General features: G+C 39.7%; 1 protein-coding gene across 5 annotated transcripts in view; it reads left to right on the forward strand.

Annotated features, from left to right (window-relative positions):
* The window catches only part of LOC149285097 (catenin alpha-2), a 581,118-nt gene that overhangs the window by 176,818 nt on the left and 385,578 nt on the right, over positions 1–18,722 (forward strand). Inside the window, exon 8 of one of the 5 annotated variants that reach the window (XM_089495823.1) lies at positions 4,954–4,973. The exons of the other annotated variants lie outside the window; for them this stretch is intronic. Coding sequence (XP_089351949.1) covers positions 4,954–4,973 — 20 coding nt within the window. The remainder of the gene's footprint in view (positions 1–4,953; positions 4,974–18,722) is intronic. 5 annotated transcript variants of the gene reach the window in all.

The raw sequence follows: 18,722 nt of genomic DNA on the forward strand, positions 1-18,722 counted from the left end.
GCTAAATCACGGATCAAAAATGTCGACCTTTAGCTAATTAGCTCTGGAATTATAATAGATCTGAAGCGTACGAGATGATGGAGTCTGTAGCTGAAATAAAATGTAGTAGAAAATAGAAGTGATATAAGCTTCTTGGACCTCATAGGTCTCTTCTTCGGATGAAATGGATAAAGCAGTCCCATAGAGTATTGCGTTGGAAGAAGAGACCAATGAGGTCCCGAATGCTCCTGTCCTATGCTGGCCCAATATATCGCTGTGCTCTAAATCAGCTAGATAAAAGTATCACGTCGTTATCTCGCTTCACTGTCGTGAGCAGTAAATAAACTAATTCCGGTATATAGTGAAAAAGTACCGGTCATGTACCGCGGGACCGAGATATCACATGATGACCTACCACGCGGATCCGGATGCATTAATTAAACAAAAATCCTTAAAATTAAATTAAATATTAAACGATTATTTTTCATCGTCTTTAGGGCTATTTTTTTCCGCGGGACATTATTATGAGGTTTCATTGTTATAGCCCTGTATGTTCTGCTTCTCTTAAAAACAATATATATATAGTGGATTCCGTACCTTTACTGCCCTAACTGTAAATAATTGTTTGAATTATTTGTGATCCTCCTTAATTTAGTTTAATTTTGTATTTCCTTCAAATGGTTAAACAAAGCTTCACGTTTCATTCCACCGGCCGTCACTGAAGGGGTTAAACAATCGATCGATTCTTTTCTTTTTGATGCATCCATCCGCCAGCTCTGAAATGTTAAGTGAAATAACCAAATAATATTCCCGGCGGGGCCGTACAAATTGCAAATGAAGTAAGCTCTAGTATATTTTGTCAAAGGTTAAAGCAATTTTTATTGATAATTCCAGAAGGTCAGTTTTATTATCGATTTCCTAGAATATAAATCTTTTCAAATTTTCTGATTTGCTGTCAAACAAGAGAGCGCTTGCACCAAGCCTTTATTTATTTATTTATCATTGATCACCAGTGGGGGGCTGAAGCTAAGTTTGGCATGTGGGCTGTGGGAGTGGTGCTCCGGTGTACTGTGGCTTAGGGGACGCGTACGGTTTTCTGCGCATGACACTTTAATGAAAGGACAATGACGTGGAAAAAAAAAAAACGTTTTGGGGGATGGAATTCCATGAAATCTGGATGCTTATTCTATGTATTATATATATATATATATATATATATATATATTTATTTTTTTTATTATACATATTATATATATTTTATATCTTATATATTATATATATCATTAAATATATTATATATATATATATATTATATTTTATTATATATATATATATATTATATTTTATTATATATATATATATATATATATATATTATATTTAGAGATATATATAATAGATAGATAGATAGATTATAAATATATAGATATATAATCACACACATTAGGGCTATCATATCACAGTAGAAATCCCTGCTTGAGTACAGGTGATTTAGTTTAGTGTTCATGGGAGTTAAAATCTATCAACTTTGCCGACCGAGGAGTGGAGGCAGGGCAGGGAGTTACCCTGGGAGCTGAATTTTTGACTCTATATATTCTTCTTCTCTACCATCCATAGAAGCTAATGAGGTACCACTGCCTGACCATCCCTTTTCTTTCTATAAAATAAGTTTCATTTAGCTCTATTAATTTATATTTCTCGGTAGCCATTGATGAGACTTTTTTCTCTGAGTGGGGAGCTGACCTTTCGCCGGACTAACATATCAGCCTGGCATAGAATGCGGTTGTATTGGCTTTTGAGGTTTGAAGGTTGTCTTCATCAGATGAGATTTCGAAAAAGCATCTTACTGTTTTCCTCTCGAAAATCTTGGCTAAGCATTTATTCTTCCCTTTCAGTGATCGGGAAAAAAAACCCAAAACTTTTTATTGTTAATACGAAACTCCAAAAGTCTAAAATCCATTAAATTCATGTTGTTCTTTTAACAGTTCTTTTGGCTAAAGGCACACGGACATTTCTTTGGATTTAAGGCACCGAGTGTCTCTTCCAAAATATTCTGCTTTACTTGCGCTTTCTTTTAGCTTTAAGATTTACTGTAATTTTATGGCGCTATATAAATTGTAGCTAATAACTAATAGTAAATATTTTTTGTAAATTTTTTGTGTGCTTTTTTTTTTCTTTGCTAATTCCAAGAAAATAAAGTTTAAGAATAAAGTAAAAAAAAACCCACAATTTTATATGTTGCAAAATGGTGTCAAATCAGCCTTTTGACTGCTCATTTTCAATGTTTTATTATGGAAAAAAAAATGTAAATCACTTCATGGGAAAATGTTCCAATTTCAATTTTAAATACGGCTTAATGAAAAGCACAGTTAAATCAACAGTTTATCTCCGTTGACACATTCCTACGTGTCGATGTTACTTCTTCACGGTTGAAATCTAAATATACATTTTTTATGTTAAAAAAAAAACCAAAAAAAAACCAAAAAAAAAACCAAAAGAACAACCGAAATCAGACTTGATTTAAACAGTGAAAGCTTTATTTTATTTAGAATAGTGTAGGATATAGAATATTGTGCGATTATCCTTATTAATGCAATTCATATATAAATATATATCTATATATTATATATATAATATATATATATTATATATAAATTATATATATATTTATATTATATATATTATTTATATATATATATATATTTATATATATATTAGATCTATTGCTATATAATTATACACACACAGGGCTTAGCACAGTTGAATCCCTGCTTGAGTAGAGGTGGCTTCATTTAGAATATCTTCAGCTCCTGACAAGTTTTCAGACCATTAGAACCATTTAGTTGCCACTAGTGAGTCAACGCAAAAAGAATCTTTGTGAAGGGCTATTTGAAGGGTTAATAAGTCTCAGGATCATAACATCTAAAATGTTCACTGGTTCTGGCACATTCTACCACCTCTTTGTGGCTTTATTAGCCCTGCTCGGAATGCATAAGCTGCCAGGAAATCTGTGTATCGTGTGCATGCGCGAGTAACTTCGCTCGCTCCTGGATGCACCCAGTCTGTTATTTTGGCCACCCGAAAAGTGGCTATTCTTTAAAAAAAACAATAAGTAACCCTTCCAAAAAAATTTAATCTTTTAAATCATTTTGAGGAGGAACTATTTTAATACATCAGAGGTAGAGAAATGCTTGAACTAGAGACCATAAATCTAAAACTAGAGGGTCAGAGGCTTAGATGTAATGTAAGGAACGTTTGCTTTACTGAGAGGGTGGTAGATACGTGGAACAGTTGCCCAGCACAGGTAGTAGAGGGTAATACAGTGAGGGAATATAAACATCTATGGGATAGATATGCGGCTCCTGAATCTAAGACGAGACCAACGACTGATTAAGGTCTTTACGCAGGAGAAATGGCCAGACTTGATGGGGCCGAATGAATCTTATATGCTGTCCGATTCTAAGTTTCATATATGATTTTTTGGCTGTTTGGTAGACGGAAAGCGACCAGGAAGCCTCTCAGCCGTCTGACAGCTTTGATTCCGCCCCACCTTCAATCCGAGGCACCTTGGAGGTTTCCCCGCCAGCTGGAAGGAATTTCAATCACTTTTAATTTACTAACAAGCTTTGTATTTAATCAAAGGCTGCATATATTAACGTAGGAATACTTCAAAAAAACGGTTATTTATAAAATAGCTCTTTGAACATATATATCTATTTTACTTCTTTATCTTCCTAACTTAACCCCTTCTATACCCTACGGACGTACAGGTACGCCCACAAAAGGTGTGACAAGGTTACCTTTAGGACATACCTGTACATCATGCTTTTTTCACGGGGTTAGGGACATCTGCCACCGCACGGGAGATCTATTGGTCTTCCTGCTGACTGATGGCTTCTAACGGCGTTTGGCACGAGTCCTGGTAAGAAATGACCGATCGGGTATTCACCGCTGACACCCATCATAAAGTCCCTGGAGTACAGAAGCGACTCGGGTCTCCGATTGCTGCCCCTGCAGGCTTATTGCACGTATTGCGATCTGCAATGCAAGTCTATGGAGCCCTGCTTGCCCTAATATTTTTTTCCTGCCATCTACGGAAACAAGTTCCAAAATAAACGCCCCAATTCACAAAATAAAATTAAGGTTTAATGAAGGACTGTAAGTCCTGACCTTACAGACATTTCAGCCATAAAATTACATATGATGAGTTTCCGTGAAAGGGGAGGTTTGTTTTTTTTTTGGATTCCTGGTTTTTACTTTAAAATTTAAAATTAAAATAATAGAAAGTGAACTATATATCTTTTGTTATAATGGATTCTAAGGGTTCCTCCAGTGCTGTATCACAAAGAAGCTTTACTTCTGACCTAATGTCCCACTAATTATAGTGAAATAGAATAGCGTTATAAAATTTTTATCAAATCAATCTGCATATAAATAACTTTTTCCTCTACAAGCATGATCTCATAAATAGTTTAATAAATTTGGGTCGTGATCCGAGCGGCGCTCATTGTCTGGAGTTTTTAGCTGGTGCTTAAAATGAAAATGTGATCTTGTTGGGTTCCTTGCTTTCTGCTAATCTTCTAACATAGAATATTTCCACTAGTTCCATTTGTTATATTACTTTAGATTGCTTTATTGGTTCATTCATATTTATTCACTGTGAGCTTAGGGAGGAAACTTAGCAGGTGGTAGAACATTTCTCTTTGGAAAGCCAATCCCCCCCCTTCTTTCAGGAGCAGGTTACTAGAACCCAGTACCCCTAATGTCCCAGATTTCACCCAGAGGCTCTAAAGCTGATTTACAGGACTCTGTGTAAGTATGTCGATTATCACAAAGTCGAGCATTATTTGGTATTATTCCATGCCCTATTTAAGTATATTTTAACCTAGCCCCACCCACTTCCTATGCCACACCCCTGTATGCCTCCTATAAAGAACAGGAAATAAAGAGTGTCCCGGGTGCCAGTGCAGGGAAGCGGGGCGGGACTTGGGATGAGTAGGTGACCCTGGCACTTAAACCTCTTTCTGGCCTGACTGGTTTCTAACATTTCTGCGGTGTTTGCGTTTAGCTCTAATTTTCTTCTTTTTCAATTACTGTACCCACGTGAATTTGACTTTTTTTCTGGACAAGAGGGGCTTTCTTTTGATACCATTATTAGGATCACATTATCTAATTTACTCTAAAAATATAATAAAATGTGGTGCATAATTAAAAAACTTTTTTTCTGACTTTATTGGAAAAAACTTTTACTCTTCTACAAAAGCAAAAATAAAAAAAAAACCTGCTAAATAGATTCAAATATTTGTCCTAAGTTTAGAAATACCCAATGGTTTATGGTATTGTTTAGCAAATTATAGAGTAATAACTGCAAGGAACATATTGCTTTTTCAAAACTTTTTTTTTTGTTTTCAAATCTGGTCATCTTGCCCTCCATGTCCTATTTGGGACATCTTTGAAGAAGGCAAATGAAATGTACCCCATCAAACCATTAATTTAGGGCTGGATACCCCAGGTTATTTCAAATGATGCTATTTCTGGAATTTAAAGACTTTGACAAAGTTTGTGGTAATTTATTTGTGTGCCCCCCCAGTTCCAAACACTTTGTACTTCAGGTATTAATTTATAGCTCCTGGTGGATGTCACTTTAAAAGAACGTCCCAATATGTGTTCAGATGCATCTCCTCTTCAGAACAGTGTCGGATTGGGGGCTAAAAGGCCACATTTAAGACATGCTCAATTCAATTTTTCAACTTTGAGATACCTGGTCACCCGGCACCAGCGTCCTATTCGGGAGATCTGTGAATCTGGCCAATTCAATTTTCCCTGTCAAACCATATATTTTTGAAAACTAGATACACCAGGCTATTTCAAATGCTGGTATTTCACCACTTCTCATGCACACATTCTACCACCAGTTCACCAGCGTGCGATGACTGACAAAAGCAATTGCACGGTTTCCATAGTGATTGCCCAACTTTTAGCATGTCATTGAAAATAAATAAATACAATAAAATTACTTTTTAATTGTAGCACTGCCTTGGAGACAAGATTTTTTTTAATTTTACTTATTCCTCCCGAGTGATAAATTATTCTAACACATTTTTTATTAAATATCACAGGAACGGAGCATAGTGTATTTTATTTATACCTGATTTTGCATAATTACACATATAAAGAGTCAGTTCCTGTGTACGTTCATTTATTACTTGCATTGTTCGTGGTGTATATATATTGCAATTGTAAAAGAACAGTGATTTAATACATGTAGTAAATTACATGACTATAATAAATTAATCATTTCTAGAATAAAAAAAGAGGGTGTATAGGAACAGTGTGTAGTTTCAGATTTCAAATAGCCAGCGGGGGGTTAAGGTAACGACCTCACGTTATTTATTCATTAGTATCTGATATCGTTCCCTAGAAATATCGTATCCATGCATAGGATGCTGGGAAAGCTGAATTATTTAGTTATATCTGGCTATATGTTTGGGGTTTTTTTAATATCAATGCTGCGGCAGAATTCCTAAATTTATAGGATTTTGATGAAATGCAGCTAATTGTTCTTGTAGTATTTTACTTGCTTGTTGAAATTCTAAATACTGAGGACAATGACCCCCAAGATCCTCAGCCAACCACTTCGATTATGGGGGTTGTGAAACCTTTTGAGTGAAGAGGTACCCTATGTTGTCCAATAGGGTTGCTGTTATCGTCTTTTATTAAAATAGCGCTAACAGATTCCACAGCGTTGTACAAAATAATTTGATGTCTCCTTCTGCCCAGCTAGTTTTTACTGAGGCTATATGTCTTATTGATGACATCATTTAAGAAAGGTATTGGAGATTTTTGGGCAGCTAAACATGTTCCAGTGTGTGGCCATGACTCCAACTGTCCCGGTCTTCACAGGACAGTCCTGGTGGTATTATTGCTGCATTATTATCCTTATTCCTATTTAACCTTTTTTTTTTTTAGTGTACTTTTTATCAGTTTCTGCACATTTCCGACAGCAGAAATCCCATCCCCGTATGTATCTCACTTGCGTACGGCTTAAGTCCAATTCGAACAACATCCTTTGTGTGTTTCACGTAATTAACTGGCAGAGCGCACAAAATTATATTACGGTATTTTAGGACGCAAAAGTACGCTTTCCAGGACCGAATTTGCAAACCCATCCTCCAAAGGGATTGAGGGCACAGATTAACGATACATCCAGACATATTGTAAGTGGCTCATATCCAAAGCGAAGATATATTGCCGTAGCTCCAGGGAAACCGGCTTTATAAGCAGTTTCATTCTGCTGCTCATAGTAGATCAATCTTTCTATTCCGGGAATGACATGCACTACTAAACAATATATATATATATATATATATATATATATATATATATATATATATATATATGGATAGATAGATAGATATACATATAGATAGATATACATATAGAGGTGAAATATATAGATTTTTATTTTTTTTTAATATACCAGTATGTACAGTATGTATGTATATGTGTGTGTGTGTAATATATATATATATATATATATATATATATATATATATATATATATATATATATATATAATGTGTGTGTCTGTGTATATATATATATATATTTATATAATGTGTGGTTTTTTTATAACATGAGAGATTATGTAATTAGAATCACGATAAAAAGATATATTTAAAAATGTAAACATACAAAGTTCAGGTAAGAATGTAAAATCCCAAAAGGAAAATAATTTTTTTTTATTCTAAACAGAAATTCAATTTAATGAATTATTATTTTTTATTTAATTATTATTATTATTATAAATATGGAACAGCGCTCATCAAAAAACCAGATCTCAATATTCAGATGTTATGTAGCTGGGGTTGCTAGCATACCTCCCAAGTGTCTCTGTTTCAGATTAAAAATCTTTCTCTATACTTCAAGGTGCCTGGTGGAGAAATTCTCCCCTTTTGCTAACTGCGTGAGAATACAGACCCCCAATTCAGACTGTTTAGTACAGAAGGGGATAATATTGTGACATTTCTGAAAATATAAGCGATAGACAGGAGACAGATGGCATCCCCATGGCGGACGTCAGCCTGCCTCTGAACCTTCAGTTTCAGGAGTTTGACCGCGGTCGGCGTTCATTTGTTTCCGCTCCTCTAAGTGTGTCAGTGTGAGGAGTAATAATTGTTCTGGTTGCCGTCCGTGTCAAGTTCAGTCTGTCGGGAGTTGGTCTGAGACCGACGTTCCCTGCCAGTCCTGCTAGACGACTTCTGACAGCAACGATTTTCTGTCACCGTCGACGCGCGTCGAATGTGAACCGGCGACCCTCACACAGAAGGCTCTGTATCTTTAAAAGACTGGGGCTTTAACTTCGTTGACCTTTCCCCTCGCGGGACGTGCTCCGCTCCTGCAACGTGCCGTTGACGCCCCCAAAATTAACACCATTTTTAAAATACTAAACTTTAGATTCATACCAAAATTCTTCGTCCCGCCTGCCGAAAGCATTAAACTACTTTGCCGTCGACTGCGTTCCTTTAATGAGTAAATTGGGGGTTCTGGGTCAAGTCAACTGTGTAATGGGCTGCGTTACAATAAAGCTGTACGCAGAATGAAAATGTGCCGTTTATAATAATTATTACTTTGGGGATTGTTTATAAATAGCAATTTTGGTGCTCTTTTTTTTATTTTTTTATTAACAAAATGGCGTTATCACCATGACAACAAACGATGGACTGTATCAGCCGGTTAGATGATTCCGTGGGTTGGTATGAAGATAAAACTGCTTATAAAATTTAGCAAAAGACTCTATTTACTGTTCGAAGGATCTGCACGATTATTCCTCCCCATTAAATTCCTTCCTTTCCATTAAAATCCGATTGGTTGTGACAGTGAACGCAGCTTCAATGACATGTAACATATCTCCGAACACAGTTTACGCTGAGTGAAAGTCACAGCATGCAGGTATTTATAATAAATAAAACCCTCGTCTTTTCTTCTTGCTTGGCGTAAGAGGTTTTCCAGAATTCCGACGTCTGTCCTGTAACCCCGACGCGTTTTATCCGGTTCCCGCGATATAAGATTCCGCAGACTGAGTGTCCCGGAATATTCTTGCCTGTGTTGATGCAGGAGAGCCAGATGATATGTAGAAGGTATAGCTGGAGGCAACATGGTAGCCAGGCATGGATGTCTAGATAGCTCAGTGAAGCATCATCTGGCCACTTGTGGTGGTCTCACTTTGGATGGTTGACCTACGTCGCCATGCCAAGCAATAGCACGACTCAAAGAGACTATTGTGTTGGCTAGTGATGGTAACAGATGACCCCAACAATGGTTCTTTTGAAGACCAGAAGGTATTCTCCAGTGACCCAACCATTCAGGTACCATTAAATACGAGTAGAACACTGAGACACCAGCTCTAGACTCTAGGGCTCTTGGCCAAATGACCAGATTCTAAGACACCCACAGTTGCCCGGTATGACGATTACCCCTGTTGCCTCTCCTCTGGAATCACCAACCGTTGAAGGAGAAGATCATTAGAGGAACGCCGTCGCAGGTTGTGTTTTGATTACAGAAGGAATGTGAGGCACGTAAAGGAAAAAAAGGAAAAATAATACTAATAATATAATGCATCCTGAATAAAAATGCTACGTAGCACCCCCGAGATTTCCCGATCGTGATCGACAACCGAATAAAATGATGGATATGACTTGTAATTAAGCGCCCGACGCGAGTGATTCAGTGTCTGCTGAGTTTGTGTGTGAGATTGCTGTGTTTATCATCATGAATGTTAAAGGCCGGATTTATCTCCTGAGACTGTATTTAATCATTAGCCAGCAGCTATTTATTACCTATTAAAGCATGAAGAACTATTTTATCTGCTCCTGAGAAAACGGGGATATACACTAATGATTTCATCTAGCCTTAGTGCCGTTACCGTGTCAAATAAATAAAAATAATTTAAAAAATAAAAACAATCAAAAATGTGGAGACCCTCTCCCATCCACGGATATTCTTTATCAATTAAATTCATATTTAAATCCTCATTATTTTTTAACGTTGCTTCTTAAAGCCTCAAAACTGCCAGAACAGTCTTGCCAATTAAGCTCGACGTAAGTTACCAAGTAAGCGTTAATAGGAGATGTTCATATAGAAATGTATTTACATTTCTGTAAATATCACCTGTTTGGGGAAAAAAAGCCTCTGAGACCCAGAGAAGCAAGGCTTCACCCGGAGACTCTGAGCCAAACAAAACACGGATGGAGTATGAACTTGGTCAGCCTTCCAAAGCATTTTACGGCTCAGCCGGGGTGACCAGATAATGGAATGGCCCCCAGACACCGTCTATTTTGGATACATTTTTTGTTTATTTCGCCAAATACTGGGTATACTCCCTCCTCATTTGGATAACTCGTTGGAATCCAATGAGGAAAGCATTAAAAATGTCCTCCGATGTCATCTTAACAATCTGGTCGGATTCTCGGCAAAACACAAACCGGCTGATTTATTAATGGAAAGCTAGGGAATTCTACCGCAAAGAGAGGAAGGTGTAGCAATCAACACAAACTATTCCGCTGGTCTCCCCGGGAGTTCTGTCCCCGTCAGAAAATGTCTAGGGGCTTCGATTACAGCTCCGGTGCCCGCAGCGCTAATAAATCCAGCCCGGGTGAGTCCAGGGTGACAAACGGGTCCATTTGGAGACCGCCTGGCAAGGAGGGTTAGCGTTTCTTCCTAAACTACAGATTTCTGTGTGCTTTTAGTGTTCATAAGAGCGTTGCGCCCATGTGACATCATCAATCAAATCATCTTTTAGAAAATCAGCTCTAATCACACCCCCATTGGGGGTAACATAACTTTTTTAATGATCTGTGGAACATGGTGGAGCATCAGCATAACCTGATGAGACTCTCGCTTTGTCCCGGAGGCTCCATGAGCTGATTACTGGGCCTAGAGATTTGGGTGGCAAATCCTGGGGTGGGCAGCCCCGAAGCCGCATCGAAAGGAGCCAATTGGCCTGTTGGGTGATCTGGCTCCTTGAACTCCAATGATTACTGGGCTAGTTGAAATGAAAAGATCACTGATCACCCCAACAAGCCAATTAACACCATGGAGAACTGTGCAGGACATTGTCCTTAAAGACCGATGATGTCATAGCAGTAAGGTTGGGGGCACGGAGTGGAGGGCAGTTAATGCTGCCCTGGGTTTGGCCTAGCGGTCAAGCATGCGCGAGACCCCAGAAACGTGAAGAACTAAAGAAAATTGTTCCAAGAGATTTGTGAGGACGAACGACCTAATGAGAGGAGGGATTCTGGCCAGTATCTTATAGAATATATATTATATATTGTATGTATGTGTGTGTGTGTATATATATATATATATATTTTTTTTTTTTATTTACTCACAGAGTCCATTGCACACCATTCCAAATATTCCAAGCCCGGTGCTAGTAACCAGCAGTTTCCATGTAAAACACTTTCAAAAAGAAGGTCAGCACTCCAGGTCTTTAAATAGACAATTTCATTTTATTCAAAGTCAAGTCGACGTTTCAGTCATTACTGTCCTGATGAAAGTCAGTAATGACTGAAACGTCGACTTGACTTTGAATAAAATGAAATTGTCTATTTAAAGACCTGGAGTGCTGACCTTCTTTTTGAAAGTGTTTTATATATATATATATATATATATATATATATATATATATATATATATAAAGATATAAGTATAAGAAGCAGTTGCACAGTGTGGGGTCCAGGAAAGGGTTAAACAGCTAATATCTTAAAGGAGGGTAATAGGCAAAATGTTGCCGTTTCAGATGGATCTGTGACATTTATAACCCACGGCATTGATTTTCCTTTCGCTCATCGTGTGACCTGCGTGTATTCTGCACACAATGCACTTCTGCGTGAAAAGGCTACAAAGAATCGCCGCCGGGAGCCGGGAAAAAAACGGCTACCATGTTCCTTCCTTAATCATGGGAAATGATATGTGCTGCTAAAAAAAAATCTATATTCTGACCAATCAGCAGCACTCACAATAAGCAAGGCTTCAGTAATTATAGTATTATATATATAGTAAGTCTTGCATTTTCAGGTGGTTTCCATGGAGGGCCGCAGTGCAAGGACGTTCCCTGCCCTGGGAACCATGGGGGTGAGATTGCACATGCGCACGCACAAACACACGCTTCTACCCAAAACATCCCATGCCGTCACTTTCTGTTTTAAATCCTTCTCGTGGCGACACTGAGCATCGCGGAGGACTGAAGGGGTTAAATACCCTAGGATGAGGACATTTCTAGTTATTTCTGCTTTGTATTAAGCCCCATTCTGGTACAAGCTGAAAGATCCGCATTTCTCTCTCCGTGTATACGGCCGGACCCGAGGAAGACGCGGCTCGGAGCGGTGTGTATGAAGACTTCTGTACGGAGCGTTGGCTGACGGCGGTTACAGAACGTTATCGACCCAATTAATTTTGTAAGGGGAAAACATTGTTGACACACGGCAGCAAATGGCTTGTAGCGCGGTGTTTCTCTGTTTGCCGTGGCCTTTATCTCCGGTGTTGTTGTTTTCCGTGCTGCTTTTTTTGTTTTGAGGTCAGCGACTTCCATTCCCGCATCACATGCCATTATCGTGTTTTCAACTCCGCCACCTCTTCCAGTTAAATGCTTCATGTGTATTATGGTTATTGTTTGTCTGAGCCACAGCAATATCACCACTTATTCTTGGGTTTTCCTAGCTTTATAAAAAAAACGAGATTGTCTCTGTTATCGCCGTTCTTGCTACGTTTGTCTTCCTGAGCCATACCTCCCAAGTGTCCTACTTTATCAGGCACAGTCCAGCTGGGGCCATTTGACATTTAGGAGGAATGGCACATCCTAGACTTTTCCCTGGATTCAGAAAGCTTTAATGTTTTTGGTTTCTGTCTCCATGTGGATTACCATCGTGGCAATGCCAATCTTATGATGTCCAATCAATGCCTATAGTCTCCAGAGTATCCTGGGACAATGGCGGACATGGATGTAGCTCATTAAATATCCGTTATTTTGGCTTTTTTCCTTATATTCCTTAAGTCTAATAGTGCAAAATACCCCATTCCATAGCAGCCCAACAGACCTCACCATCTTCTGGTTGAAGAAGGTCCTTTATGAAAAAGGTCAGCGCAAAAGGAGTTGATGCTCAGGGTCTATATGCCTAACATCACCCAGATTTTGGGTGTACTCTGCCCTACTCATCAGGAGATGGATGATGAAGCTGAGTTGGAGAGAGGAGAAGTAGAGGGGATTAGAAGTAGACTGGTTAGGGTGGAGCGAGAAGAGAAATTATGCAGAAACGAAGGGAACGAGTTGGGATGGAGAAGAAAGAGAACTGTCCATTCATCTAGTTCCCCAAGAAGCTTATGTACATATTCAAAGTTCCATTACGTTGCCCCATCTCTAATGTACTAATTTCTACTAAAAATACATATGAAATTAAGCAAATAAAAAAATGTGCAGAAAATATATATATTTTTGAATTTTATAAAAGCCAACTGTTGTTTTTGCAGGAATTCCAGCTGGAGACGGGATGTGCTTTTTTTCTTTTTGCAAAAATAGTTTCCCTTCTTGATAAAAAAAAAAAAAGATGATTTTATATATATATATATATATATATATATATATATATATATATATATATATATATGTGTAAATATAACATAAATTAATAATATAATATGCACTCTCTGGGCTTTTCATTCTAATTAGATTATCTGCATTTAATATTTTTAGAATGATTAAATACCAGAAATTCCGGCCAACAATTGAATATATTTTAATGTTACTCTCAGTGACGGCTCTCGTGTTACCATGATTCCTGGGGAAATATTGTGGGTGGTTTTTTTTCCACTTTTATTTGGGTAAATATGCAAATAATTTGCATGTTCATTTCCCTCTGAATGTCTGTAATTTCCTCGGCATGCCGCTCGCAGTTATTATCACATTTGCCAGCATATCGGATGGTTGGCTTAGATATTTTTTTGAATTCCATTGCTCGAGTCGCTGGTCAAATTTGTTCCGTGTATTTTGACATCACAAATAAACCATGTCAGCTTCAGCTGTACATCCATAAATATTATGTATATTTACTGGAAAACTCCATAACTAAATATTTCAGTGAATTCGCTTATGAATCATTGGCCACTTAGAACTTTCACAGCTTGCCCATCCGATAGGAATTAGTATTATGTCTACGAAGATGCAGCTGTTCTTTAAGAGAGAACACATGGAGAACAGATAGGACATTTCTCACTAGACGAGAGATAAGACATTTGTTTCTAAAGTATCTGGGACCAACCCCACTGTACCCCACTGTAAAATTCTTTGGTGGCCACCTATGGTGCCAAGCTGGTGGAGCCATGAAAGGTCCTCAAAAGAGACCTACATCTCGAAAACCTTCTAGCTGTGGCTCCAAAGAGACCTACATCTCCAAAAACCTTCTAGCTGTGGCTCCAAAGAGACCTACATCTCCAAAACCTTCTAGCTGTGGCTCCAAAGAGACCTAAATCTCCAAAACCTTCTAGCTGTAGCTCCAAAGAGACCTACATCTCTAAAACCTTCTAGCTGTGGCTCCAAAGAGGCCTACATCTCTAAAACCTTCTAGCTGTGGCTCCAAAGAGACCTACATCTCCAAAACCTTCTAGCTGTGGCTCCAAAGAGACCTACATCTCCAAGACCTTCTAGCTGTGGCTCCAAAGAGGCCTACATCTCCAATACCTTCTAGCTGTGGCTCCAAAGAGGCATACATCTCTAAAACCTTCTAGCTGTGGCTCCAAAGAGGCCTTCATCTCTAAAACCTTCTAGCTGTGGCTCCAAAGAGGCCTACATCTCCAAGACCTTCTAGCTGTGGCTCCAAAGAGACCTAAATCTCCAAAACCTTCTAGCTGTAGCTCCAAAGAGACCTACATCTCTAAAGCCTTCTAGCTGTGGCTCCAAAGAGGCCTACATCTCTAAAACCTTCTAGCTGTGGCTCCAAAGAGACCTACATCTCCAAAACCTTCTAGCTGTGGCTCCAAAGAGACCTACATCTCCAAAACCTTCTAGCTGTGGCTCCAAAGAGGCCTACATCTCCAAGACCTTCTAGCTGTGGCTCCAAAGAGGCATACATCTCTAAAACCTTCTAGCTGTGGCTCCAAAGAGGCATACATCTCTAAAACCTTCTAGCTGTGGCTCCAAAGAGGCCTTCATCTCTAAAACCTTCTAGCTGTGGCTCCAAAGAGGCCTACATCTCCAAGCCCTTCTAGCTGTGGCTCCAAAGAGGCCTACATCTCCAAGACCTTCTAGCTGTGGCTCCAAAGAGGCCTACATCTCTAAAACCTTCTAGCTGTGGCTCCAAAGAGGCCTACATCTCCAAGACCTTCTAGCTGTTAGACTATTACCTGTTTTGTGTGCGATCCAATGTAGGCTGAAGCCCAAAGTCAGGCTTGGCCTACTTCCGGATGATTGGATGAGCTAGCTCAAACCCCAGAACTCCAAACTCTTTTGTTCCTCATGAGCATCCGTACAAATACAGTAGACTATTCTTGCTTGGCTTTGATGAGCTGAGGGTAAGGCTTGTTCTTAGATTGAACCTCATGAGAACTTTTACAAAGAACCCAACTGAAAACAAGCAACTCATACAATATTCCTGGCGGCGGACGGCCGAGGTGCCCTCCGACGTAGCACAAAGCTTTAATTGCCTTTGTGTAACAACAAGCGGACTGAAAATATGAATATAAAATTGTTAAGGAAACAGAGGTTTTTTTTGAAAAGATTCTTTGTGACTGCTGCTCATTAAAATGAAAAGAAGGATAATGCACAATTAGGAATTAATTAATGTAAATTGCAGCCGATATGAATCATTAGTTTTATGCTACCTTTGTTCTCTTTGCATTAAGTGTGCGGCCAAAATCAATCTAAAGTCCTTTGAACTTATAAAATGCGAACAAACTAGAAAATGAGAAAATAAATTAACTCATGCTGCCGTGTGAGTGCACGTTCACACGCGTGTGTAAAGGATGGCCAATGGGGCAGACACTTCTAAATGGCCTCAATAATGTAGATGCCGAGAACATATTCTCAGACCCATTCGGACCAACCAGTTTTCCCTGCTGTAAAGAATCAGTCCTCGATTTCATCTTAGACTCAGGCAGTGGCGGAACTACCGGGGTCGCAGGGGTCGCGGCTGCGACCGGGCCCCGGCGGCAGGGGGGCCCAAGCCAAAGGGCCGCCCGAAATCTTTTTTCCGTTTTTTTTTTTTAAATAAGGCAGGGGCGTCCAACATGCGGCCCGCGGGCCAAATGCGGCCCGCGAGACCTCGAGGTGCGGCCCGCATAAGATCGGCAGCCAGGGCAACCGATCTTACGCGAGCCGCACCTCAAGCCCTGCTACTTACTTGTGGGAGGGTCTTCTGGACTGCACAGAGGAAGCGGAGTTCACGTGACATCCTACTTCCTCTGTGCTTTAGCAGAGGGAGGCCGCGCCCCCTGCTGAAGTGAGCGGCATCGAGGAGCTGCAGTGCAGGTAAGGGGGTGGGGAGGGTGTTTGAATGAGGGTGTAAGTGCTGGAACCTAGGCACGATGGGACTGTGATTGCTGTTAGCAATCACACTCCTATCATGCCAAGTCAGCCAGTACATGCTGAAACCTGGCTAGCTGCCCCCCTTGTGTATTGATGCTGCCAGCAGTATGGGGTCTGCACATCACTTACAGCCACCCTGTACCAGCGTGTATTGGCTGACTTGGCATGATAGGAGTGTGATTGCTAACAGCAATCACAGTCCCATCATGCCTAGGTTCCAGCATTTACTGGATGGATGTGTAAGTGCTGGAACCTAGGCATGATGGGACTGTGACTACTATCATGCAATCACACTCCTATCATGCCAAGTCAGCCAGTACATGCTGAAACCTGGCTAGCTACCCCCCTTGTGTATTGATGCTGCCAGCAGTATGGGGTCTGCACATCACTTACAGCCACCCTGTACCAGCGTGTATTGGCTGACTTGGCATGATAGGAGTGTGATTGCTAACAGCAATCACAGTCCCATCATGCCTAGGTTCCAGCATTTACTGGATGGATGTGTAAGTGCTGGAACCTAGGCATGATGGGACTGTGACTACTGTTAGCAATCACACTCCTATCATGCCAAGTCAGCCAGTACATGCTGAAACCTAGCTAGCTGCCTCCTTGTGTAGTGATGCTGCCAGCAGTATGGGGTCTGCACATCACTTACAGCCACCCTGTACCAGCATTTACTGGTTGCCTGGGTATGATAGGCGTGTGATTGCTGTTAGCAATCACACTCCTATCATGCCAAGTCATATTGCTAATTTTGTCCAATTGTGTGTTACCTACTTTTATTAAACATGTGAGTGTTTATTATTATTTTTAAAGGTGGGGGTCATTTTCGGTTTTGGCTAAGTGAACCCTGAATGTTTTGGTCCAGAATTTTCATTTTAGTTCATCCCTAGAATAAATCTAGGGAATCCTGAATTTGTAGTCGCAAAACAAGGCCCAGAAATCAGTGAGAGGAAGAGTAAAGGTTTTGTGTCATTTTACTTTATTTTAATCTGCATATTTTATTAAAGGCCATATTTTTTGGCACAGTGAAAAATGAGTGCGGCCCGCGCACGTATACAATTCTGATGAAGTGGCCCACTGCAGAAAAAACTTGGATACCCCTGGATTATGCCCTTTGTACATGCGCCCCTTTTTCTTTGATTTTTTTACAGATATGATTCAATATGTAAATTGAATTTGTTGAATTTGTTGAAAAAAAATTGTTGGGTAAAAATCATGTTTTTTGGGGTGGGGTGGGGGGGGCCCTTAACAGATTCTTGCACCCGGGCCCTGAGGCGTCTAGTTACACCCCTGGACTCAGGAGTACCTATCCCATGCATGTTTAAATTCCCTACCTCTTCTGCTGGAAGGCTGTTCCACTTAGCTAAAACTTGACTAGCCAAACAAACTGTATAAGAGGAGCATGCCGATGATAGACCTTCTCGATACACCGTATATCCACCCAGTAATGCAGGAGATCCTTACAGAACAGAAAGGGTAACCGTCTATTCCATCAACCATCGAGGCTCACATCACCGAAGCCTTCGGCTATCGTAGCTGACGTCGTGATGTTGATGTTGGCATTATCTTATACACGTTTCGCCCCAAGACGCAATATATGAAGCCACCGTGGTCACTTGCGATGAAGCCACGCGGTGACGCTGCGGCGGCTGCTCCGCCTGCGGCTCAGCTCGTGTATTAAGGACGTTATTCGGCGACCCCCGTATTGTAAAGATCAGACCGCCAGGAAACGAAAGCACAATTAATGCTGAACCCTTAGATCATCACAACAGTGAGTCCGGTGCAAGTATATCAGTCGCATCATTTACTTGTTTCCTTTCCGTTCTTTCTTTTTTTTTGTTGTTATTACATCACATTTTCTTTCCTGTCACATCTTTCATTACTGATTCTTAAACCTCAATTGGCTTCTTTATAAATGCCCTTCATGGAGATAACATGGATGTAAACTCTTCTAATTGACAGCATTAGGTAAGGTTCTGAAGATCAAATGGTCTATGGGAAGAAATCCTAGACGCTGTATATTTCTGTATGAATATATCTATCTATCTATCTATCTATCTGTCTATGAGCTATTTGTCTATCTGTCTATCATACAGTATAATCACTCTGTTATGAGTTATGAGTAAGATTATCCAAAAAAAAATCATGAAATGAGTGAAAATCCA

The sequence above is a fragment of the Sceloporus occidentalis genome, unplaced genomic scaffold, assembly GCF_023333645.1.
Source record: "Sceloporus occidentalis isolate IW3139 unplaced genomic scaffold, rSceOcc1.0.p SCAF_84, whole genome shotgun sequence".
Lineage (NCBI taxonomy): Eukaryota > Metazoa > Chordata > Lepidosauria > Squamata > Phrynosomatidae > Sceloporus > Sceloporus occidentalis.